General features: G+C 37.6%; 2 protein-coding genes across 5 annotated transcripts in view; both read right to left on the bottom strand.

The window, feature by feature from the left end:
• The window catches only part of LOC109830545 (protein ROOT INITIATION DEFECTIVE 3-like), a 14,735-nt gene extending 13,386 nt beyond the window's left edge, over positions 1-1,349 (bottom strand). For both annotated transcript variants that reach the window (XM_020397830.1, XM_020397829.1), the window contains exons 1-2: positions 746-1,349; positions 549-662 (exon numbers count right to left, since the gene is read on the bottom strand). In XM_020397830.1, the coding sequence (XP_020253419.1) occupies positions 549-662; positions 746-961 (330 nt within the window). In that variant the 5' untranslated portion in view covers positions 962-1,349. The remainder of the gene's footprint in view (positions 1-548; positions 663-745) is intronic.
• On the bottom strand, positions 1,451-12,326 carry LOC109830544 (U-box domain-containing protein 7-like). 3 transcript variants are annotated; one of them, XM_020397827.1, is made up of 6 exons: positions 12,165-12,326; positions 12,001-12,069; positions 6,552-6,737; positions 5,379-5,486; positions 2,888-4,044; positions 1,451-2,351 (listed from the first exon to the last, which is right to left on the bottom strand). In XM_020397827.1, exons 2-6 carry the CDS (start codon positions 12,067-12,069, stop codon positions 1,544-1,546), a joined length of 2,328 nt encoding a protein of 775 aa, XP_020253416.1. In that variant the 5' UTR covers positions 12,165-12,326; the 3' UTR covers positions 1,451-1,543. The 3 variants fall into 3 exon arrangements, with proteins under 3 accessions (XP_020253416.1, XP_020253415.1, XP_020253417.1); XM_020397826.1 differs by having other exon boundaries at positions 12,001-12,095; positions 12,186-12,326; XM_020397828.1 differs by having other exon boundaries at positions 12,186-12,326.

The raw sequence follows: 25,113 nt of genomic DNA, 5'->3' as shown, positions 1-25,113 counted from the left end.
TAAAAGTTTCGGGCGTATATTGGGAAAAGTTAAAACTTTACGGGTGTTATTTGAGACACCCCAAAAGTCACGGGGTTTAGTGGGAAAAGTTTTGGGGTCTAGTTGAATAAACGAAGTTTAGTAAATTTTTGTGGGAAATACCCCAAAGTTTTGGGGGGTTTTGTGAAACTTACCAAACTCAACCAAAGCATATGCTAATAGAAGCCGGGCATCAAATCTATAATACAACATCTTGAATCTTGATGCAGATCTTTGCTAAACCGGATAGATGGCTCAGCTTTTGCTCTTGGGGAACATAATAATGTAGAGCTAGAGCATAGTAATTAAATATTACTTAATCAAATTTAAAATTTAGCTAAAGTTTTTATTAAGTTTGCTCATTATCTCAGAAACAATTTCTAAATGAAAACTATAATCAGAAGTAATAAAATAAAAGCTGCGCAGTAATAAACAAAGAGAAAAACTAATTCCCCTTCCATATATGCATCTCCCTAGTTGCATGAATCAAGAATTAGTTAATTTCACGAAGTAGAAGTTAAGGCGATTACCTCCCATATATATGCATTTCCTGAAGGAGCTCCACCAACAAGATATACACCATCCCTAGTACTAGCAATGGGTCCAATTGCCTCCATTGGATAGCTTACTCGTGCGGCTTGAATCTTAAAACAGAGAAAGAAATCGACAACGTTAGCAGTAAAACCAAAAATTCAGGAATGTTATTAGCTCTTTAGATTTTGCATACCTTGTTGAGGTGCCAGAAGAAGATGGATCCACATCCAAAGGGCCTGTCCTTCTGGAGCTGAGACGCAACAAGGACACGATTCTGAAGGCAGAGGAGGCCATGGGGTTGCGAACCACTCGTCAAAATCCGAAGAAGAACATCACCAGTCTCTAGATCCCACACTGTTATCCCTGCCTTCCTCTGCTCTCCACAGACAACCAGAGCCTCCTTTCCCATCACCTCGCTGTAGAGGAAAATGAGTAGTTTTGGAGAAAGAAGAGAAGGATGTCAATTTCGTTATGTCCAAGAATGCTACGGTGCTAATGAAGACTAGCAAGAGTTACAAAAGGAAGGTTGTAACAGAAAGCCTGCTCCTCTGACAACTGGCTTCCATGTAAGAGTAAAGACAAAAAATATATTAATTAACCTCAAATTGAGAACAACTCAAAAGAAAGTATATAGAGGAAAAAGAATAAAGAAGAAGAAGAAATATTCACTTACACCGGGGCTCAAGAACCCACGTCCAAACGCTAATGAGTGAGCTAGATGAGCACCACCTTCTCTAAGAATGAAATTACAGTAACAAAGAGTAACATGAAGCACAATGATTTTTTTTTAATCGCATTGGAGGAGCAAGCATAATCTGGTAGCTACAGACTTTAAAGGACTCTGCACATCTCTTGATTTATTTTTCTTTTAAAATTTAATTACGGGTAGACAGACTCGAAGAAAAATAAACGAATAGATATATAATAACATTTAAAGACTTGGAAAGGGGGGAAAAAAGGAAATTACACATGAGATGAGCATTAACCATTATTAACCCAATCTGTCCCTAACCCGCATATTGACTGAGGAATTTTTGCTGCTCTTGAATAATGAACTTATCGTCTTCCCCAACTTCTTCGTTCTTAATCTATAATAATATGGCTTTGATTCTGGGGGGACCACCTCGATACTTTCTTCCATCGGCGGCTCTTGCTTTGTTGGCACCCGAGGTTTCTCTCTCAGGCGCTGCTCTCTGAACAATTTCAGCAAATTCATAGCTTTCTCCTTCCCTCTTGCTGTTCCGTTCACTGTTAACGATACCAATGCTGGTATAACACCTTCTTGAAGCACCATGTGGCTGCAGTTGTCATCACTGATGCATAGAACAAATAGGCACTCTACCGCCAGCTCTTGCTCAGGTGGTTCGCCGTTGTCCAAGGCCATTGCCAGTGAGCTAATGAACCCTGGGGTTGCTATCATCTTTCTCTCTGCATCAGGGTTCGAGACTAAGTTAGTGAAGACAGCGAGAACTTTCTCTGGCCACGTGCAGCCAGCGAGTAGGGAGGTGAAGCAGCCTATGATGTCAGCATGAAGGAGAAAGGGGATGTTTGGTGGGTAGGTGGAGAGGTTGAAGAGAGCATAGAGAGCATCGTGCTTGCAGGAGACAGACTGGGGGCTCTTGGGGTGAAGGAGACGGATAAGGAAGGGCACAGCGTCACTTGATCCAATAATGGGCTTGGCATCATCAAAGCAGGAAAAGTTTAGGTAGAGTGCAGCAGCAAATTCACACGTCATGGAGTTTGAGATCATTTTCTCCAGTAGTGAAATTACTCCGGCTGATAATAGCAGTGCTTTGTTCCTGACATTATGGGAAAGAAGGGTGAACGTTAGAGTAAGATTTCTACAAACAAGATTATCTTCTTCAATTTAAAATAGAATTCGGGAGGAAAAAAGAATCAGAAATATAGCAGCCTTGATTACAAACAAATGAAGCAGTTGACAAACCAATCATTGTAAGCAAGTCTATAAGCCACCGGCAATAAATGAGAGTATGTCCTCAATATAGAGATGCAGTCTAATCAGGAATGTATCAGCTTGGGCTTTCAAGTCTGAACACTGACCATCTAAACACGAAAATCTATACTTAAGGCACATTTTTTTTTTAAACGCTTAAGATCGAAGGTCAGGAAATAAATCTGATGGTCACGAAACAAATAGTTTTCAAGTAATCTTCATAAAGCATGCATTTCCTGGAGTTTATTTATTTGAATCCGACTACAACTGTGTCCTAAAAGCTAATGGGAAATCTCTTGATGATATCAATAACATTTGGTGTGGTTTGGCCCACATTTTCATTCGAGTCTAGAAAAAAGTTGATTTCGATGGCACTGATACCTGTTATTGTTGACAGCAAGGTTAAAGAGAGCCATAGCTCCAACCTCCTGAGCTCTTACATCCTCTTCTTCAATAGCTGATCTCAAGAAGTGAATCAGCGCATCAACAAACCCATTGGCACCCATATAGATCCTTGCCTCCTCATCATCCTTCAGAATAAACCTGATCTTCTCTACTGCTCTGTGTTGCTTCCCCCAACTCCGACAATCACAAAGAGCAGCCAGCAAGCTTTCATAGCTTTCGTACTCATCATCTTCAGCACTATGCCAAGATTCATCAACGGTAGTGGCCATCTCATCCTCTTCTTCCTCTCGAGTTCCATTTTCCTCCAATGGAACCGCCATTACTTCCTTCAGATGGAAAGAGTCCACATTCTCGATGGTTTTGGAATCTGTGGCCTCACATTCTGACAGGGCCAATCTCCCACAGTTAAGGCCGAGAACCTCTGGCGGGCCATCAGGAGCTATAATTCCATTCTGCTCACACCAACTAGCAATCAAGCCCTTAACACAATAGTTTGGTGTTAGATCAAGATGAGGGAGCTCTTGCTGTGTTTTTGGGCAAGTATTGTGGCCATCTCCAAACCATTTCTCGATGCAAGCGCGTTCGTAAGTTTGTCCAGATGAAATGATGACAGGGTCATACATCAGTTGTAAGGATATTGGACATCTAAACTCCTCTGGTGGAAATGAAATGTTTCCTGACTTCACTCCATTTTGCTTAACATTGAAAGAACTCAGTTTAGAGACTTGTTTCGGTAAGGTCAGGCCATTTGTCTCATAATAGAGGTTGGGAGAGCATGGACATGATCCATATGAATCGGTATCATCAGAAATATCACTTCTCAAAAGCTTAGAATATCTTCTCATTATATGATGCAAAAATGTGACAACAGTTTCTTTGTGCTTATCTTCCTCAATCTGTGCTCTCTCAATCAACTTTTTGAGGGCTCTTCTCTCATTCAGAGCTGCTTTTGAAGATGTAAAGCCAAGTTTTAAAGCAGCTTCATGGAAGATCTCAAGCTCACAGCCGTCATTCAAGTCACTGTTGGATTTTATATCACGCTGAATCAACGCAATCACATCATCTCCTACCTGTTTGTCTGACTGATCCAAAGCAAATACGGTTCTCTCCAGCTCTCCAACTATCTCCATAATCTAACATTCATGTAAAAAGATGAAAACATCAGCAATAGGGTAAAATTAAAACCAATGGGAAAAAAGGAAGACAATATGTAGAGTTAACAACATAGTTTTGAAAACTTCTCATAGGTCCGACTTTATATGAAGGTATATGAACGACGTCACAAACGATCCTGTCTAAAGAATTGGTAGTAAATAAGAGAAACCATCCACAAAGGTTAAAAAAAAGAAGAAAAGACCCTAGGCAAAATATTTTCCCAAAATGTGGTGATTCTATCAATATCAATGGATAGTCCTAGGTTCAAGTCCTTGTCATGGTCTTTGTTCAGAATGGAAAATGACAATGGAAATATGATTAGTCAGGTAGCTTACAAAGCGTAGAATTGTTATCTAAAGTAGAGCAACGTAGCTGGAAACTGCATTGGTTCTAATAGTTAAAAGGAAACAATATCAATTAAATTTCCACAACATAAAGGTTCTTCAAGTGCATATATACTATACAAAAAACAAATCTACAAGCCAGAACAAATGGCAGAAACTCTCCACTCCACCCACACACACCCCGCACCCTCCCACCCCCAAAAAATTAGTTGATGGTTCTCTATAGTATTTAAGCACTATGGAAGTTATGGACTAAAAATAATAATAATTAGCATTAAAAAAAGAACAATCGCACCAAAGGACATTCTTCTTATTATCCTTAATACAAGCCTAAAGGATAAAACTCATATCATATGCCCCTTCGTGCTTTTAAACTCTTCAAGGTTGAAGATAAAGCCATCATAAATGGTTATATGAACAAAAATTTCATGGCCATGTATTTCACAATTGCTTCTCATAAGACAGAACAAAAAAAAACTGTGCAGCATAAGAATTTAGTCGAGCCATACCATACTACTTATAATAAATAGTTAGCACTCTTGCAGTATATACAAGATAGCAGTTAAACAAAACTTACAGATTTGAATTCATTCAGATATGATCATCCATTCTTTTGATGCAATTAATTGATAGTGTGTTTATTCTAGCTCCCAGACTTGGCACATACTCATATACAAATTGACAGATTGAGTACTATATAGATTTTGTTATGAACTCTGCATCACTGATTAACATTGTGGTTAGGATCTTCATTAACTAAGTACATGATAACAATTTCCTAGCTCCACATGAAGAAAGAAATAACTTGCTTCACATAAAAATGCGGTCAAAAGTCATAACAGACTACTATGTCATTTCATTAGCTCTATACATGCTGCAAAAAAACTTGTAAATCTACATGATGTGTTTCATATATCATGTAACAACAAACATCATGACAACTATATGTTTGATTGATGCAAACATACCTGATGACCAACAGCCTGTGGAACTATTTCTTCCACGCGCTTCAGACTTTCCTGAAGAGCACATCCAGTCTTCTCAAATTTCATAAGAATGGACTCCCCTGTTATAGCCTGTAAAGTTAACAGGTTTATGATGATGAGATAAACTGCAGCGGTGCTAACTGTTCAAATAAAATGCATTCTGAAGCACTGACACATGATCAAAAATAGTGTGCAGTATTAAGATGTTGACTACTGTAACTTTGATGTATACCTATGCCTTCAATACAATATCAATTACTTGGAAAGCATAGTGGATAACCCCTGATATATTACCTGCCACTAGATTCAACTTGATGCCTCTCTCCAAGATAAATGTTGCTGGTTTAACTGTCATCAATGGGGGTAGACTTGGTAGAGTATTGCCCTAGGCAGCTAATTGTTTAGAGATCACTAGCTTAATAGAGAGCATGTACACTTGTATTGTGAATTGGTGCTGTATGAGACACCTTATTGGATATAATACTTCCTATTTTTACGTACTCTTTCCATCTACATGTTAATTTGAATGTAATGTCAGTGATACTGTATTATGTATGTTACTGCACTATAGCATACTAGGAATTTATAGAGACCAGAAGAGTCTTGGAAGCAACAAAGTTGGCTTCAAGCTTGACTTATAGTGACACTACAAATGTGGTAATATCTTCGCTTTAGTTTGTTTTTGCAAATTGTTTACTTCATCGGATTCTCAACCACCACTTTATTGCCTCTCAATCCTATGTTCAGCAAGTAGAAAATCGTGCATCTCCAACTTAGTGAGAGGAGCTCTCGCCTCATCTTTTTCAAGTTTGACGCTATTCCTCTCTCCCTAGTCCCCACTATTATGTACTTGTTTGAAAAATGACCTACGAGTTTAACACATTGCAATCATGGGCTTCCCCAAAAAAAATAATAGATGGCCTATTTGTTATTCTTTTGAGAGAATAAGAACATCAAATATTAATAAAGAGAGAAGGAAGATTTTAAGTGGCAAAATAGTAAAGATCAATAGGAGGAATGATGAAATCTTCTGTTGATCCTAACTTGAAATTATTAAAGCGGACAGCATTTTTTTAATTTGTAAAAAAAATATGAAATCAGAAAGCTTGATTTCATCAAAGAAAGCTTATGGTACATTACAGAAGAGAAACTAACCAAGTAAAGTTTGCTGCATTCTGAACAATGCTGAAGGAGTTTCTTGGCTTTGTCAAGAGCTACGTGCAACGAGCAGAGTGCTTGTATCCCAGACTTACTCCTTGGCCTACAAGCTTCTAAAACGGGAAATATCTCCAATATTCTACAAACAATAGTAGCAAGTTGCTTGCACATGCCAACATGAAACTGCATTATACAACAATCACCACATCTTAGTGTTAGGAATCTTGACCCCAAGATTAGTTTGTTTTGATGATAACAAATATTATATGTTGTGTGTATTATGTGCTAACATTTGTTTTGCAGTATCAGAGCTATATCAGCAATTATATTCAAAGAGATACTCAAGACATAGATGAGTTCAAGGCAAAATGAAGCAAAGAAGAAGATATACTTTATTGTCAAAATGTAATTTTATATTTTCTTTGCTTAGAAATTTGTACAAGCCTTGACCACTCACACACATGCACACACATAGTGTTAGAACACACTAACACATGCTTAGTGTGTTGGTTAACAATAGAAATCCCCTATGCTAGCCATTAGAGTTTATAGATATTAAGTGAGTCTTAAAACATTTCATTTACACCCCTTAGAAATTAGAATCTGGAAAAACTCAAAAGACCAAAGTTGTAGGTCTCTTCAAGAGCTTTCCAACAAATCTTAAATCACCTCATTCCGATATCGGATGAGAAAGTTATAGTCAAAATACTAAACAGAAAAATTCCAGAATCTGAGTTTACAGTGTAGTCGACTACTATGCCTTGTAGTCGACTACTAAGCGATTTTCTGACTTCACAGAGTCTGTTTAGACTCAGTGTAGTCGACTACTATGACTTGTAGTCGACTACAAAAGCAGTTTTTCCAGATTTCAGGTTTAAAATAAGTGACTGTTTATAGCCGTTTTGTGGACGTTAATTGGGTTTAAAATTATGTCATTTCAGAGGCTATAAATAGGTTTAAACATCAGAAAACAAGCACCAAGTTTTGCACTTGCAAGATCAAACATTTTGTGCATATTCACTCTCTAATTTTCCAGATTTTCATGCTAAGTGTTTAGAAAAAGAGAGTTTCTGATATTGCCTTGGTTTCAATCATTCTTAGAGATTGTATAGGCAATATTCAGAGAGTTAAAAGAATCCTAAGCCACTGCAGCACTTCACTACACATTCAAGGCTTATAGGATCAATTGTGTTCTTGCTTCAAAAAGGATTTCTCTCGGGTTTGAGAGGGTTGATCTCTTGGTTTAGAGATTGGGTGGCAATTGGCATGGTCTTGTCAATTGGTGTTGCAATTTGCATGGTCTTGCAAATTGGTCAGGTTTGCTTTTGATTTTGTAAGGTTTCAAAATCATAGTGGAAATCTCAAGCGGGATTTGCTTGGGGACTGGATGTACACCGGGTTGGTGGAACCAGTATAAAACTTTGTGTTTGTGATTGTGAATTTCTGAGATTGTCATTTTTCTTTGCAATTTATAATCTACTTTGCATATATTTTAAAAGAACACTATTCACCCCTCTTCTAGTGTTCTAGTGTATCTATTTCAGATCCTACATTTGGTATCAGAGCAAGGTGAAAGATGGCATCGTCAAATACATCATAATTCAAGGAATGTCACTCTACAAATCGTCCTCCAATGTTTGATGGCACGAACTACAACTATTGGAAGTGTAGGATGAAGATCTACCTCCAATCTCTTGGCTACGAACTTTGGAACGTCGTGGAAACAAAATATGAGAAGCCAACAACTCCCTTCGAAGAATGGGCTACTTCTCAAAGAAATAATGCAAATTTGGATTCAAAAGCAATGAATGCATTATTTTGTGTACTTGATAAGAATGAGTTCAATAGGGTGTCAACGGCCACATCTGCATACGATATTTGGCATACACTTGAGGTAACTCATGAAGGTACAAATAAAGTTAAAGAATCTAAAATATCTGTTCTTGTGCACAGGTTTGAGTCATTCAAAATGAAAGAACAAAAAGAGGAATCCACTCACATGTGCTTCATGGCACAAGAAGATGAGGTATGCAATAATGAAGAATTATTAGATGCTTTCAATGAATTATATGAAACATTTTTGAGATTAAAGGCTTCACATAATTTTCTTAAAGGTGAAAATAAAAGATTACTTGAAGAAATTTCTGATTTTAATTCTTCTACTATTTCTAATTCTCAAGTAATTGAATTGAAAGAGGAAAATAAATCCTTGCTTAAAGAAAATCATATTTTGACTAATGAGAATGTTTATCTAAAATCAGAATGCAATGATTTAAAAATCCGCATTAATGTTTTAGATAAAGATATTTCTTCTATTAAATTAAAATATGATGATATATGTTTGAATGTTAGTAAATTCAATAAAAGTAAAGAGAATTTGAATAATTTGCTCTCATTTCAAAAATCTTCAAACAATCATTTTGGCATTGGATTTGTTCCTAAGTATTTTATAAAGAATGATTATGTTTTGAAGAATAATAATAAGAATATTCATGCTAAACAAAATAAGTATATATGGATTCCTAAGAATTTGAATATTCATGATAGGAATTATTATATTTCATCTTATATTTATGAAGTTTGCAATTCAAAGAATTACACTTATGTTAACAAATGGAAACCAAATTCCAAGTGGATTTGGATTCCTAAGGGCTAATCCTAATGATATAATATAAAAGGGTACCAAAGTGCTTGATATTTTTATTAAGGTACCCAAGAAAAGAAATTTTTAATTAGAATTATGTTTATTTCTTTTTGCTAATGACAAAGGGGGAGTTATATAGAAATTTTTAATTTTAAATTTTTTACTAATGCTTTGATGCAGGGGGAGTAAAAGATTTTATTTAATGATTTCATTCAGGGGGATTAAAATTTTTATATCTTAATAACATATATTTGTCATCATCAAAAAGGGGGAGAATGTTAGGAATCTTGACCCCAAGATTAGTTTGTTTTGATGATAACAAATATTATATGTTGTGTGTATTATGTGCTAACATTTGTTTTGCAGTATCAGAGCTATATCAGTAATTATATTCAAAGAGATACTCAAGACATAGATGAGTTCAAGGTAAAATGAAGCAAAGATGAAGATATACTTTATTGTCAAAATGTAATTTTATATTTTCTTTGCTTAGAAATTTGTACAAGCCTTGACCACTCACACACATGCACACACATAGTGTTAGAACACACTAACACATGCTTAGTGTGTTGGTTAACAATAGAAATCCCCTATGTTAGCCATTAGAGTTTATAAATATTGGGTGAGTCTTAAAACATTTCATTTACACCCCTTAGAAATTAGAATCTGGAAAAACTCAAAAGACCAAAGTTGTAGGTCTCTTCAAGAGCTTTCCAACAAATCTTAAATCACCTCATTCCGATATCGGATGAGAAAGTTATAGTCAAAATACTAAACAGAAAAATTCCAGAATCTGAGTTTACAGTGTAGTCGACTAATATGCCTTGTAGTCGACTACTGATCAATTTTCTGACTTCACAGAGTCTGTTTAGACTCAGTGTAGTCGACTACTATGACTTGTAGTCGACTACAAAAGCAGTTTTTCCAGATTTCAGGTTTAAAATAAGTGACTGTTTATAGCCGTTTTGTGGACGTTAATTGGGTTTAAAATTATGTCATTTCAGAGGCTATAAATAGGTTTAAACATCAGAAAACAACAACCAAGTTTTGCACTTGCAAGATCAAACATTTTGTGCATATTCACTCTCTAATTTTCCAGATTTTCATGCTAAGTGTTTAGAAAAAGAGAGTTTCTGATATTGCCTTGGTTTCAATCATTCTTAGAGATTGTATAGGCAATATTCAGAGAGTTAAAAGAATCCTAAGCCACTGCAGCACTTCACTACACATTCAAGGCTTATAGGATCAATTGTGTTCTTGCTTCAAAAAGGATTTCTCTCGGGTTTGAGAGGGTTGATCTCTTGGTTTAGAGATTGGGTGGCAATTGGCATGGTCTTGTCAATTGGTGTTGCAATTTGCATGGTCTTGCAAATTGGTCAGGTTTGCTTTTGATTTTGTAAGGTTTCAAAATCATAGTGGAAATCTCAAGCGGGATTTGCTTGGGGACTGGATGTACACCGGGTTGGTGGAACCAGTATAAAACTTTGTGTTTGTGATTGTGAATTTCTGAGATTGCCATTTTTCTTTGCAATTTATAATCTACTTTGCATATATTTTAAAAGAACACTATTCACCCCTCTTCTAGTGTTCTAGTGTATCTATTTCAGATCCTACACTTAGAAACCAGTCCTTGAGGAAAATTTTGGATTTAAAATTCCAACCTAATGTAAAATCACGGGTAATTTGGCAAAACAATGCCTAAATTAAGAATTCAGAAATTACCACTGTGAAATAACTAGGTCTAAATAAAATATCCCTAGAGATTACGATCTTCCAGATTTAATATAGTCATGCCAATCACAAGTATGAGATTTCAAAGCCATCCCTACCATTTAAAACGAGGGTAAATAGCATTTATCCCTCTCAATATTTTTTTTATTAGAATATACAGTATTGGATATATAACATACAACAAGTCAAATCAAGTATGAGATTTCGAAGACATCCCAACATTTAGGCCATCTCCAACCGGCCACTAAAAAGACAAAATCTCTAAATTTGGAGAGTGGAACCTCTCCAACCACTCTCTAAATTTGGAGATCTCCAAATTTGACCCTCCAAATTTGGAGGGTGAAGAGAAAATTTGGAGTCTCTCTCCAATATACTATTCATGTTTTATTAATTACAACTTTGCCACTTTTAATTATTTAATTTCTTAAAAATTACCACTTTGTCATCATTCTTAGTAATTTAAATTAGATGTTTAATTTCAAATAAATATAGTTAAAATTTATTAATCTAATATTTGAAATCATTATATATTTGGAAATGTCTCGTTGAGATCTTTAAAATAAAACTAATATTAATTTATTTTAGTATTATTATGTTGTATTGCATTATTAATATTAGGTTCATTTTAAAGCTCTCATCGACACCTTTATAATGTTATAATTTTTTTTCCAAATAAATTATTAAAAATCTCATCGACACCTTTATAATGTTATAATTTTTTTTCCAAATAAATTATTAAAAATAAAATTATTAATGTAAACTATATCCAACATTATTAATTTATATAAATTATTAAAAATAAAATTATTAATGTAAACTATATCCAACATTATTAATTTATATGGTTTTTTTGATAAAAAAATAAAAAGAAAAACATTTGAAGAGTGTGGGTTGGAGCAACTCTCCAAATCCACCCTCCAAATTGGAATATTCCTAGAATATTCCAATTTGGAGGGTGAAATTTGGAGGGCATGGTTGGAGATGCTCCAAGAATTGCAACAACAATTGGGGAAAAAAGGAAAATAATGCATTCAATCTAATTCTCAAATACGCGTGCAATAAAATGAATACCTTTGCATCACAAACTGCAAACAATTTCTCCTCAACCTCGGCAGCATCCATTTTATCAAATTTATTCATCTGATAGCAAAATATCAACATGATCCCTATCGGTTCACAATTAACCAAAAATCAAGGGCAAAAAATATTTTAATGAAATCATCGGAAAATTTTACCCTCAGAGGAAGAGATTGTACCAAGGGGGTTTCATCAAAAAGGGATCATCAAGAGATGAACCGGGACCGAGCGACATTGCGAGAGCTTCATCTCCTCCCTCACAAAAAAAATTAGGGTTTTCTAAATAAAAAATCGAGGAAGAAGAAATGAAGCTATTTTTGAGGAGCAGAGGAGGGAGAGAATATAAAGAGGAGTGAGAGAGGGAATAAAGGGCGCGACAGAGATTCAGACACGTGATTATTTGTACGAATGATTAAATTAAGTAAAAGGTTTTTGCACATATACTCCTCTCAATTTTTCCATATTTACAAACCGAACCCTCCAATTCTCTCACATTGATATTTTCCACCCATTCCCTTCACAATAAAATTGCAAACCTAATGAAAATTATTGGAATTTTTGATGTTACCTTGTTTAAAAATCACTATTGTGGAGTTGGAGCAGAAGAAAGAAAAAACAAATTTAGAGCGGTAGAAATTTTCAAATATCAAGATTTGAGGGTAATTTTATAAATATCAAAATTTGAGGGTAATTTTGCAAATATAGAAAATTATAGGTCTATATTTACAAAAAAACTCATAAAGTAAAGGGTTCATGAACCATAAGACTCCAAGTATTTTTTTTTTTTAAATTAGATCTGTAAATGTTTTTCATAAGTTGTGTCCAAAAAGAGCTAATAAAGGGTTCTTATCGGAGTTCTTTACTTAAGCATGGTCAACTCTAAATCATGTAGAGTAAACTACAATAATTAACTTGGAACGCGGCCTCAGTCAATCTTTATTTTCCAACTCTTGTGTCTTTCTTTCTTTTTATTTTATCCAAATGTCGCCAACCACAAAAACCCCAAAAAAATAGATCTGAGGAGGAAAAACAGGGGAAGAGAGAGTAATTGGTGCGAGGAGTCTACACAACTCATTTAGAAGGGGTCAAAATTGTCCATTAAAATAAAATTCCCTAACATCTAATATAAAACTAATAACATTAAGCATAAATGTAATCTGGGGTCTTTTTTAAGGAAGTTAAAAGGATTTAGGAATCTAATCTAGAAATTATGTATTTTAGGGTCAAATATGGAGATGAACGAGATTTGGAGGTCTTCTATCGAAAAACCACAAAGTAATTTTTCACATAAAAAACCTTATACAATTTATTTTATATATAATGTTGGGCTAAATTACCACATTGGTATTAAAAGTAGTACCCAATGACCATATTCGTAAACTTATCTCCCGCGACAACAATACATTTAAACTTGCACGATGAGACAAATAGGCCAAAAATGAAAATTTTCAGTCAACTTTTTTGGCGATCACTCAAGTAATCTGTCACATGATGCTTATGTGGCATATTTATGATAACATGGTCGTTGTAGTTAGCCTAATTTAAACCATTAAAGAGGTATATTTTTAAATTAGTGTAAAATAAAATATGGGTTTTTTTTTAATTTGAGAGCTTCTTCTCTTTCTTTTATCAAATTAGGGTTCTACATTACTTGAGAACATGGATTCTTTGAAGCTCAAGCAATGAAGAACAACCAATTTGAAGGAAGAAGAAGGAGTCCCTAATTTGAAAAAAAAATCCATCTTTTTTTACCCTAATTTAAAAATCACTCCTTCTAATGATTTGAATTAGGCTAGTTACAACTACCATGTTATTATAAATATATCATATAAGCAGCATGTGACCGATTGCTTGAGTGATCACTAGAAAATTTAGCCAAAAATTTTATTTTTAGGCTTATTTGTCTCATCATACAACTTTAAATGCCTTGTTGTAACTAGGGATGATTTTAATATCTTGTTGATCATAGGGTACTTTTTTTAATGCCAATCTAATAATCTATTCTGTAAGGTTGGGAATTGCTATTTTGTTCTTTTGTTTTTTTTTTTAAGATCCCACATTAAATACTCATTAAAGGAGGGGGGGGGGAATAAGAAGGAAAATTATGGTGGCCAAAAGATATGTGCTAGGTTCTACTTGATAAATTGTATAAAATTAAGTTAAGAGCACAATTTTAAGTTAACCTAATTCTATTTTGAGAGTAGTAAAAACACCTAAAATTGCTACTATTTTTATCCATCTCGTTCATAATTTGAATTAAAACAAGGCCGGTATTGGGGAGTTTGTCAAGCAGCCCTAAAATTTGCAAAAAAAAACTTATATGTATTAATATAAGATCCCTCTGTCCAAGCAGTGTCAAATCCACATGGTTGGTGTGAACAACGGCGTGCGAACACCGCGAGACACCAAAGGGTGTCTCGCCGGCACGGCGCGCGGACACCGCTAGACACCAAAGGTATCTCGCCGGCGCGCGAGACACCTTGAGGTGTCTCGGCACCCGAGAAAACCTCAGGGTGTCTTAAAGCGGGTTTTCCAGATCGGTGCGGATCTTTTCCAGATTGTTTTTTGGGCCCTGGTTTCTTGATATAAATAGGAACTTCATTCCTATGATTTTATAGGTGAAAAAGGGTGTTTTGCCGGCTGCAAAAGATAGAGTTTTTCAAATCTAAAAAGGTGAGATCTTGAGGAGAGAAAAGAGAGAGAACTTGGAGCGATTGTACAAGAAATAGGTCATCTTCTCTAGGGTAAAATTGAAGCATCATCTCTTTGGGATGAGCTTGCTAGTTGTGTAATTCGTCAGTGTTCTTCATCATAGTGGAATCTCCCTTCACCCCTCCCGTGGACGTAGGCAAGTTTGCCAAACCACGTAAATCTCGTGTCTTCTTTATTATTTTGCTGTGTATTGTCTATTGCTTGTGTTGGTTGGTTTCCTCGATATTCAGATCTAGATCTGATATTGAGAAGAGTGTATATCTCACCTCACTGAGATATTTTACTTCTATTCTTGTTTCATATCAAAATAGGAACATCGAGGTTGGCTTGAGTTTTGTGAAAAATAAAAGTCAGGGCTTTCTCTCGAAGTGATTTGCTTCCGCGAAGAGTGGGCATGTCGGCCCCCAACAATTAGTATCAGAGCCCTTGTTCAAATTAGGGGTGGTAGAGCTTCCGATTTGAGGTGGTGCTTGGTTATTGTGTGGTGCACACAATGTGTTTGTTGAAATTCCTGAGAGAAACGGATTTACTAAAACAAGCGGAGAATGACGTCTACCAGTAAAACAGTTAAAGTTGGAAAGTATGAGATTGAAGAGTTTAATGGGAAGAATGATTTTTCTTATTAGAGGATGCAGATGAAAAATTCATTGATTTCGTAGAAATTGCACAAGGCTTTGGTAGGAAGAGAAAAGAAGCACAAAGATATGTCTGATAAGGATTGGGAAGAGTTAGATCTCAGAGCACGAGCATCGATTATCCTATGCCTTGAGAGAGATGTAGCTTTCTTGGTGGATGGAGAGGCAACAACGGTGGGTGTGTGGTCAAAGTTAGAGAGTACCTTCATGACGAAGAGTCTAACAAATCGGATCTACCTGAAATCCAAATTGTATACTTGCAAGATGGAGGAAGGCTCATCAATCCGGGAGTATATCAACAAGTTCGATAGGATCATATCAGATTTGAAGGATATTGATGTGAAAGTAGAAGATGAGGATCAAACACTTCTGCTACTTCTTTTTTGACCAAAGTCTTATAAGGACCTAGTATAAACATTGATACTTGTAGATGACAATTTGAAGTTGGATGAGACTAGAACGTCTTTTCTAGAAGATGATCTTTGAAAAATTAAAACTAGTGACATGGCTACTAGTGGTAACAAGGAGTAAGCACAGGGATTGTTTGTAAGAGGAAGGAGCAATGAGCAAGGAAATGGCAAAGGAGGAAAGGCTAGATCGAAATCAAGACCTCTTGCAGGAAGATCGTGTTTCAAATGCGGTGAGCTTAGGCATTTCAAAGTTGACTATCCTAATAAGAGAGTAGGTGGGAAGAAGAACAACAAGAAAAACGAGAGAAGAGAATGCAAGGAAGAGGTGAACTATGTCTCGGAGGAAGGGAGCGAAAAAGAATGCTATTCCGTTACGTGCGGTGAAGATATCTCTGGTAAGTGGATTCTTGATTTGGGTTGTTCTTACCATATGTATCTAAATAGGAAATGGTTTACTGTCTATAGAAGCATTGATGGTGGAACCGTATTGATGGAGAATAATAATGCTTGTAAAATACTGGGGCTTAGTGATATCAAAATTAAGATGCATGATGAAGTGGTCAGAACCCTGACGAATATGAGGCATGTCCCCGACTTATGGAAGAATCTTATCTCAGTTGGTACTTTAGACTCCGGTGGTTGCAAAATAGTAACATAGAACGGAGTAAAGAAGGTTGTTTGAGGTTCCTTGGTAGTGATGAAGGGCATTCATCATGGTAACCTATATACTCTCTTAGGTACGATAGTGACAGGAGATGCAGCAGTTAGAACTGATGGAAGTGGTAGAGACCCATGTAAGCACACTCGGTTATGGTATAGGCGGCTTAGGCACACGTCAGAAAATGGTCTAGATCTGCTTGGTAAGGAAGAATTGCTGAAGAATATGAAAAAACCTTACATGGATTTCTGCGAGGATTGTGTGTACGGAAAGAGCACAGTGTTCAGTTCCTGAAAAGCAAGCACAAGAGCAGAGGTATATTAGACTATGTGCATACAGATGTTTGGGGTTCAGCTCTAACAACTTTCAAGGGTGATTCCAGGTATTTTGTCTCATTTATAGATGATTATTCTAGATATGCTTGGCTTTATTTTCTTAAGCATAAGAATGAGGTATTCAAGACATTCAAGAAGTGGAAAGCAATGGTTGAGAACAAAACAGCCAGGAAATTAAAGACATTGAGATTTGATAATGGTACAGAGTATACGGATGGTGCTTTCAATAAATTCTGTGATCAGGAGGGTATTACTCGACACTGGATAGTCAGGTCTACACCACAGCAGAATGGAGTCGCAGAGAGACTGAACCGTACGCTACGGGAGAAAGCAATGAGTATGCAATCATATGTTGGTTTGGGCAAAGAATGGTGGGCAGAAGCAGTTGTTACAGCTTGTTACATAGTGAATTGTTCTCCACATTCGACATTGGATGGTGATGTACCCTATCGGGTATGGTCAGGGGAGCATGCAAATTATGATAGGCTTAGAATTTTTGGATGTACAGCCTACTACCACGTCAACGAGGAAAAGCTTGGCGCGAGAACTAAGAAGACAATATTATTGAGGTATGCAGCATGCGTAAAAGGCTATCGTCTTTGGTGTACAGAAACTTCCAAGTTGGTAATCAGCAGAGATATACCTTTGATGAGAACTCCATGATAGCTTTATCAAAATGTATAGACATTACAACAATAGCAGCTCGAAGACAGTTTGACTTCCACTAGGCCAAGGCGAGCATACAAGCAAGTTCAGAAGCTAGGGTCAGATTAGCCTCTGAAGCACTATGGGCAGGTAAATTTGGTTGGGTACGCACTCTCGGTGATGGATGATGAGCCGGTCACCTTCAAAGAAGCTATTCGAAACAGGGATAGTGAGAGTTGGTTGGTTACGATGGAGGAAGAGATGGAATCTCTCCGGAAGAACCAAACATAGGAGGTAGTCTCATTGTCCTTAGGGAGGAAAGCTATTGGTTGTAAGTGGGTGTACAAGAGAAAGAAGGATCCTTCCGAGCTCGGCGGTACAAGGTACAAGGCTAGACTAGTGGCTAAGGTGTTTGCACAAAAAGAGGGTGTGAATTATAATAAGACTTTTTCTCCAGTTGTGAAACATACTTCTATTCGGGTGCTATTGAGTATTGTTGCTCATGGTGATCTTGAGCTAGAACAACTCAATGTCAAAACGACCTTCTTGCATGGAGATTTAGAGGAGGAAATCTATATGCATCAGCCTGAGGGTTAGTAGGTTGAGGATAAGGAGCATTATCTATATCGCTTGAGGAAATCAATTTATGGATTGAAACACTCTCCTCGATAGTGGTACAAGCTATTTAACTCCTTCATGCTAAAGCGGGGTTTCTCCATAAGCGATTATGACTGTTATGTCTATATTCAGAAGTGTCATGGAGGTGATTATATCTATCTTCTTTTGTATGTGGATGACATGCTTATTGCTTCGAGAAGCAAGGTGGAGATAGATAGGTTGAAATTTCAACTTGGTAAAGAGTTTGAGATGAAGGACATAGGCGCTGCTAAAAAAATATTGGGTATGGAGATTAAAAGAGAGCGGGCAAATCAGCGATTGTTCTTGAGTCAGAAGGGCTATATTAAGCGGGTTATCACAAGGTTTGGGATACAAAGTGCTAAGTTAGTGGTAACTCCATTAGCTCAATATTTTAGGCACTCAGGTAACAATCTTCCACTACAGGAGAAGAGAAGGCACACATGAAATGTGTACTTTATACTAGCGTAGTTGGTAGTTTGATGTACGCAATGGTGTGTACACGTTTAGATATTTCGTAGGCGGTCAGTGTTGTCAGTAGGTTCATGGCGAACTCGGAAAAGACACATTAGAAAGTAGTGAAATGAGTCCTAAGGTACTTGAAGGGTACTACTGATACGAATCTGTGCTTTGGTGGAGATACATGTTAGATTGATGGGTTTATGGACTCAGATTATGCGGGTGATCTAGACAGACGACGATCTACTATTAGTTATGTGTTCAGAATACATGGTGCTCTAGTTAGTTGGCGATTGATGTTATATGCTACAATGATACTTTCTACTATAGAGGCTGAGTACATGACCATGACAGAGGGAGTGAAGGAAGCATTGTGGTTGTGGGGTCTTCTACATGAATTGGGGATTGAGCAGGATTGTGTGAACTTATGATATAATAATCAGAGTACGATTTGTTCGTGTCGAAAATCGGTTTCATTGCTTTCGAATCTATTACAACTTTAGGTGTTACAACAATTCAAAATAAAGAAAATTCGGTCTTTTTATAAGACTTTTCTTACAATGAAAATAAAACAGATGACTTCTTGAGAACACACGCAAAAAGATCGTTTATCGGCCTTCTGCTTACGCGGGATTTTTGTCGGTATCAGAGTTTATCCGTGGACCACCAACTAATTAGATCCGAATAAAGATTTTGTTGCATCACAAAGCAAACAAGAAATTGAAGAACTTGCCAAGATCTCTTGAACTCTTCCTCTCTTTATGCTGAAGAACTTGTCAAGATCTCTTCCTGCTCTTTGAAATTCGTGCTCCTCACTCTTCAATTCGACAGGACTTCGTCGAGACTCGAGAATTCCGAATCTATGTAAATGAAGGCCCTAGGACCATATTTATAGGTTTCAGAAGCTCAATTTTTAGATAAGAATGGCTGATTTGCTCTCATCTTCAGTTGTAACCACTTAACCATATTCCAAGATAGATTCAAATCAGTTAGGGAGGCTTTGCATCATAATATACCAAAATCTAGGCGGTTAACGGTGAAAAAACAGCTTTCTTGGGCATGAGACACGCTCTGTGTCTCGGCCTTGGTCGAGACACATGATGTGTCTCGGCCCTGGCCGAGACACAATGCGTGTCTTGGTTTTGACCAAAACGTCGTTTAGCGCACATTAACTATTTTCCCCATAATTCGTGACACTCATACGTGGAGTGGATGAGACACGAGTAGCGTTTCGTCTTTCGCAAGCAAAACGTAACTTCTAATCGCATCGTCTCTTCATTATTCTGTCGTCCCGTTGATTCGTATGCTTCGTCGATTTACTTCATGTGCTTGTCAATGTCAAATAATCCTCTTTGACTCAGATAATAACGTTCAGCATCTTCTCTTCATCTCGAGCTGCGTGCGGAAACCTATAGGTAATTTTTGATACCTATAGATACCCCCTCCAAAGTGTTTCAATCTCGTTTCTTTTATAGAAGAGCCTGAAATACTTTGGATATGATAGGCCCAACCTTCAGTCAGTGTAAAAGGACCTGTAATTGGCTTTAGTTCTTGACTTCTTCAATTCTCAGTATATTTAGTATTTTGTCGAATAACTAAAATTCTTCCGACTCTGCGTTTATCGTCTGACCGTTGTCGAAGTTTTGAATTGAAACTGGTGTATTGATTTCTGATTTTAGCTCGTGTCATTGAGTTGACATTAAACTAACTATCTTCATCGGGGATTCATATCTGAACTATGGTTGAAATCCTTTGGAATATCCTTTGTTTTGGAGTTGATCGGAGCCTTGTTTTGGTGAAAATAGTCAACGCATTGACCTTCATCATAACGTGTTGACCGACGCTGATCCAATGCTACATGTTGACTGGCGTTGACCTTCATTGCGATGCGTTGACCAACGTTGACCCAAGGCTACGCATTGACCAGTGTAAACACAATTTATACTCATACGTTAACTGTAGTCTACATAGTTTAGGCTCTTAAGGCGTTGGAGCGGGGAGGACCAGTATATACTCGTATACTCCTGAGAGTTTCGAGAATCAGTTTAACCTCATGTACCCGTTGGAGGTTCAAGGAGATGTATTTTATACTCATATACCCATCGGAGTGTGAATACGGGTATCAAATACACTGAAACGGCCGATAACGAACGAATACAGACCAAAAACAGTATCATTGAACACATGGGGCCTTGTTTTAGGCCCGAGACACAACTTGTGTCTCGGCATTAGCCGAGACACAATAAGTGTCTCAGTAGGGTTTTGTACAAGAGTCCTTTGTGTTCCCCCTCAAATTTTGAATTCTCTCTTATTTTCTTATCTTCTTCCTCAAAACTCATCATCCAAAACCAACTTATTCATACCCCATAAATCCTTCTCTTTAAGAACTCTTAATCCCCCCCTTTAAGGACTCTTAAACTCTTCTTATAAAAGGATTTGAAGCCTCATCTTCCCCTCCTATTGCTCTTGGCCGAAAATCACTCTCAAACTCAAGGTTTTTTTGGGTTTTCAAGTTCAAAACTTGGGCTTTGGCATTGGATTCTCAAGCTCTTGATTTGGGTAAGCTTCCTCCACAACTTGTATGCTTGACTTTATTTCAAGAACTCATGGGCATTGGAGGAAAGTTTAAAACTTTGATTTGTAATGTGGGTATGCATCAAGAATTCATGGACTTCTATGCAAAGATTAGGGCTTTGATCTCATGAATTGAATTTTGTACTTTGGAGGGTGTGAAAGTTTGAAAACATGGCCAAATTTTGAGCTTGAGGAAGAAATTTGAAACTTGGATTTGAAGGGATTTGATCAAACCTGAATTTTGAGGGGTTATTGTAACAACCGTAATTTTTCGATACGTATTTAAACAATTTTTCTAGTATTTAAAATATTATATTATATTTTATTAATATTTTTCTTAGTTTCTGGAATTTTTTGAGTTTTCAAAATAAATAAATAAATAAAATATATAGTCTTGTATTTATTAATTCAGCTAAATATTAATTTATGGTTTAGGGAAATTTTTATATATAATCATTTGGTGACTGATATTATTAATGACCTTGTTATTATTGATGTAAACCTGAGCATAGTACAGTAGTATATAAATATAAATAAAAAGATATTTGGTTGTTAATAATTTATTAATATGATTCAGAATAATTATGTAAGATTTTCGAAATTTTTCTCTCTCTTAATTTTCTCCCATTTGAATTCTTTCCATAACCACTCCCTAATCAATTCCTAATCACTCTCAATCAATTCCATAATTACGATTAACACTTTCTTTTTTATTCCCGTAATTTGCTCTCTCTCCCCAATAATTCACTCCGTATATCATGTACACTCTTTTTTATCTCACACGCAATCATCTCTCTCTCTCTCTCCTCCATTTCCCAAAACCTTAACCCAACTCCCCATTCTCTCATTCTCTCTCATCTTCTTCACGCGACCGAACACCAACACCAGCGACCTCGCTCACCAACCATCACCTCCCTTCCGCACTCGCCTCCGGCCTCTCTCCTCTCGACCCACCTCGCCGCTGCCCCCAAACCGAGAACTTGCCGCCCCATCTCCGCGCCTCCAGAACCCCAGCCTCGCGGTCGCCGTCGCCGGCGGACACCTGACCGCGCACACCGACCTCAAACCCGAGCACACCCTCCGCCCCACGTCGCCACTCAACCCACAACCCCCGACCTCGCCTTGGTCAGCCACTCCTCGCCACCTCCAGCAGGCCCTTGGCCGCCGCGCCGAGCACCAACCCCCACCAGATCGCCGCCCTCCAACCTCGCTGCCCCTCTCCCTGAACCCGCTCCCACGACCACCCTCCTGCCAGTGGCCTCCGCCATATCCCGTGCTCTCGCTCCGCCCTTAGCCGCCCGCTCACCGTCGCATTCTTCCCTTTACCCGGCCTCCTCGGCCTCCCAAGCAGACCACCGCCCACAGCCTCCTCTTCCACCACCTCCGACCGCCCGATCGACCCAGCACTCTTTCTCAAGCTGCTGGACCACACCCCCTCGCTGCCGGCCGAGGTGCACACCGTCTGACCGCGCCCTCAACCTCAGTAGATCGAGCTCCCTCAACCAACCGTGCTGGTATACAACTTCCAGCCAACCCCATTTCCTCGTCGGCCCGACCACGAACCCCACACCTAAACCCATCGTTCGCCGTTCGCAGCGACCACCCCCTCAAACCGACACCGACAGCCCCGAGCCCTTCAACAACCAAGCAGCACCGCCTCCGACGTCTCCTTCATCGCACACCACCTGTTCGACGATATATCAACGCACATCCAGTTGCAAAACCGCCATCCGCTACGTCGCCTCGATCGCCACACGCCACGTCCGCATCGGCATCGTAGCCTCGTCATCAGACCCCATGGTCTCGCAGGCAAGATCCCGTTGCTCAGTGTCATCCTTTACATTTTAGATTATTATGAGTTATCTGCATATTTTGAATTGTGAATTGTTATTATCTGCGTGGGACTGTTGATGATGATATTTCAAATGATAAATTAATATTTTTCTAGATTAATTAGAATTACTATTATGAGAAATAATTTTTAAAAGAGTTATTCTGGAAAAACGGTTTAAATTGAATTATTATAATAATAAATGAGTTGAAAGAATTTATTTTGGAAAATGGGTTAGTTTTGAATAATTATAATGTTAAATAATTTTAATGGAAATTTTTGAAAAATGGATTATTTTTAAAGGAATCTATTTTGGAAAATATTATTTTTGGAATTAACCAATTTACGATCATGACGATTAGAAATTACGACATTTCATGTATAATTATTTGATAGTTGTAGTTCCATCTTGCACTGTTATTAGTAGTTGTTCACGTTTCCTGTTCATGATTCATGACACTGTTACATAGTATTCATTGCTGTTCATGATTCATGACACTGTTACATAGTATTCATTGCATTTATACCTTGTTATAGTTGAGAATCGCAAGTATTGCTTGACCATAGTGACCCGTGAGATATGAGTTGTTGACTTGGACTTGGGATGGGAAGGTCTGGGTTCATGTTATTGGATATGTTGTTGTTTATTTCCAGGCTCGCACCAGTGAATCGTTTCGCACTGAAGTGAGTCTGAGGAGCAGTGAACGGATATGTTATTATTCATTACCAAGCTCGCACCAGTGAATCGTTTCGCACTGGGGTGGATCTGAGGAGCAGTGATCAGATATGTTTATTGTTTATTTCCAGGTTCGCACCAGTGAATCGTTTCGTACTGGGGTGGGTCTGAGGAGCGGTGATATTGCGATTATTGATTATTTCCAGGCACGCACCAGTGAATCGTTTCGTACTGGGGCGGGTCTGAGGTACTAGTGAGATGTGGTTGTTAACCAGATATCCGATAATGTGAACCTTGACTCTATGTGAGATGTGAACCCGTGACCTGTTATAGGATGGCTATTTACATGACCTTGTTTCTTGGCTAGGTATGATTTCTTGTGAGAGATAGTCCAGTTGTGTTTCTTTTCATACATAGATCGAGATTATTATTTAATTATTTACAATTCGAGACATATGTTATATACATGAGGGTTTCCTTGTTTGGATTATTTCGGTCGACGTACTACGTCTCGAGTTGTAGATTTTTAAGTATTAATTTCATCTAGTGTATGACCCTGTTACTTGGATGATTTCTAATCGCTAGCTGCATGATCTAGTTACATGATCGATTTTGGATGCTTTATGTCTATCGTGTTTTAGTAGTGAATTTGTATGTCGATTTTGTTGGATTTCCAGTTGCACGTTTTTTTATCATTTCTGTTATCGTATCGTTTCTCGCTTTGGTTTTCGTTTGTCCTATTTTCTTTTGTGGGGTCTTGTTGTGTGCCATGCACCCTGACGTACACCTGTTTTCTCTGGTATACGTCAGACTTAGAGGAAGAACAGGTTCAGCAGGATTCTCAGCAGGAGTGTCTTGTAGACGGAGCAGAAGAAGGAGTCGAAGCCTATTCTTTGATGGTTCTAGTTTACTTTTATAGTTCTTTCTTTTTTCTATTGATCGATGTATTTTGTATCTCTTCAGTATTCAGTGGTTCAGTTTTGTATAAGGGCATGTTTGACCCGTATTTTTATGTCTCGGATGTTATCCCATTTGTGATATGTATTATTTTATTCTGAGTTTGTCTATTGTATTCTTGCTGATTGTGATCGGGGACCTGTGCCTTTGCATTGTACTTATTTCCAGACGCTTAGCGTATTAGGTTGAGGAGAAACGATTATTTTATTTACTCTCCTTAATCTAATACGTCGCGGGCTTGTTCACGTTCCGATTCCCGGGTATTTTGGGAAGCGGAGCGTGACAGTTATATTGTATATATGGCCAAAATTTTGATGACTTGAATGTGAGCTCAGGGCCGAAAATTTGGGGGGTTTAGATGTGAGCTTATGGACGAATTTTTTTTTGAGGGGCTATATTACAAAATTAGCCAAACTTTTTTTGAGGGGGGTTATGTACAAAAGTGGCCAAAATTTTGATGTTGAGGATGATGGGTTTTCCCCCTTCAATCATGGCTAAATTTTGAATGTGTTCATAGCTAGCATTGAGCCTTGAACATGAGGAGTATTTTGGGTATTTTGACCAAAAATTGATCATGAG

This window comes from Asparagus officinalis, chromosome 2 (genome assembly GCF_001876935.1).
Source record: "Asparagus officinalis chromosome 2, Aspof.V1, whole genome shotgun sequence".
Classification (NCBI taxonomy): Eukaryota; Viridiplantae; Streptophyta; class Magnoliopsida; order Asparagales; family Asparagaceae; genus Asparagus; species Asparagus officinalis.
This window is presented reverse-complemented; position numbering and strand designations above follow the sequence as displayed.

Bases quoted from the DNA above. Each gene is read 5' to 3' on its own strand.
- LOC109830544 (XM_020397826.1), bottom strand. From the start codon at position 12,090: ATGTTGATATTTTGCTATCAGATGAATAAATTTGATAAAATGGATGCT. The intron at 6,738-12,000 runs GTATTCATTTTA...TGTATAATGCAG, and splicing joins TTGCAGTTTGTGATGCAAAG to TTTCATGTTGGCATGTGCAA. The intron at 5,487-6,551 runs GTTAGTTTCTCT...TTAACTTTACAG, and splicing joins AATGCAGCAAACTTTACTTG to GCTATAACAGGGGAGTCCAT.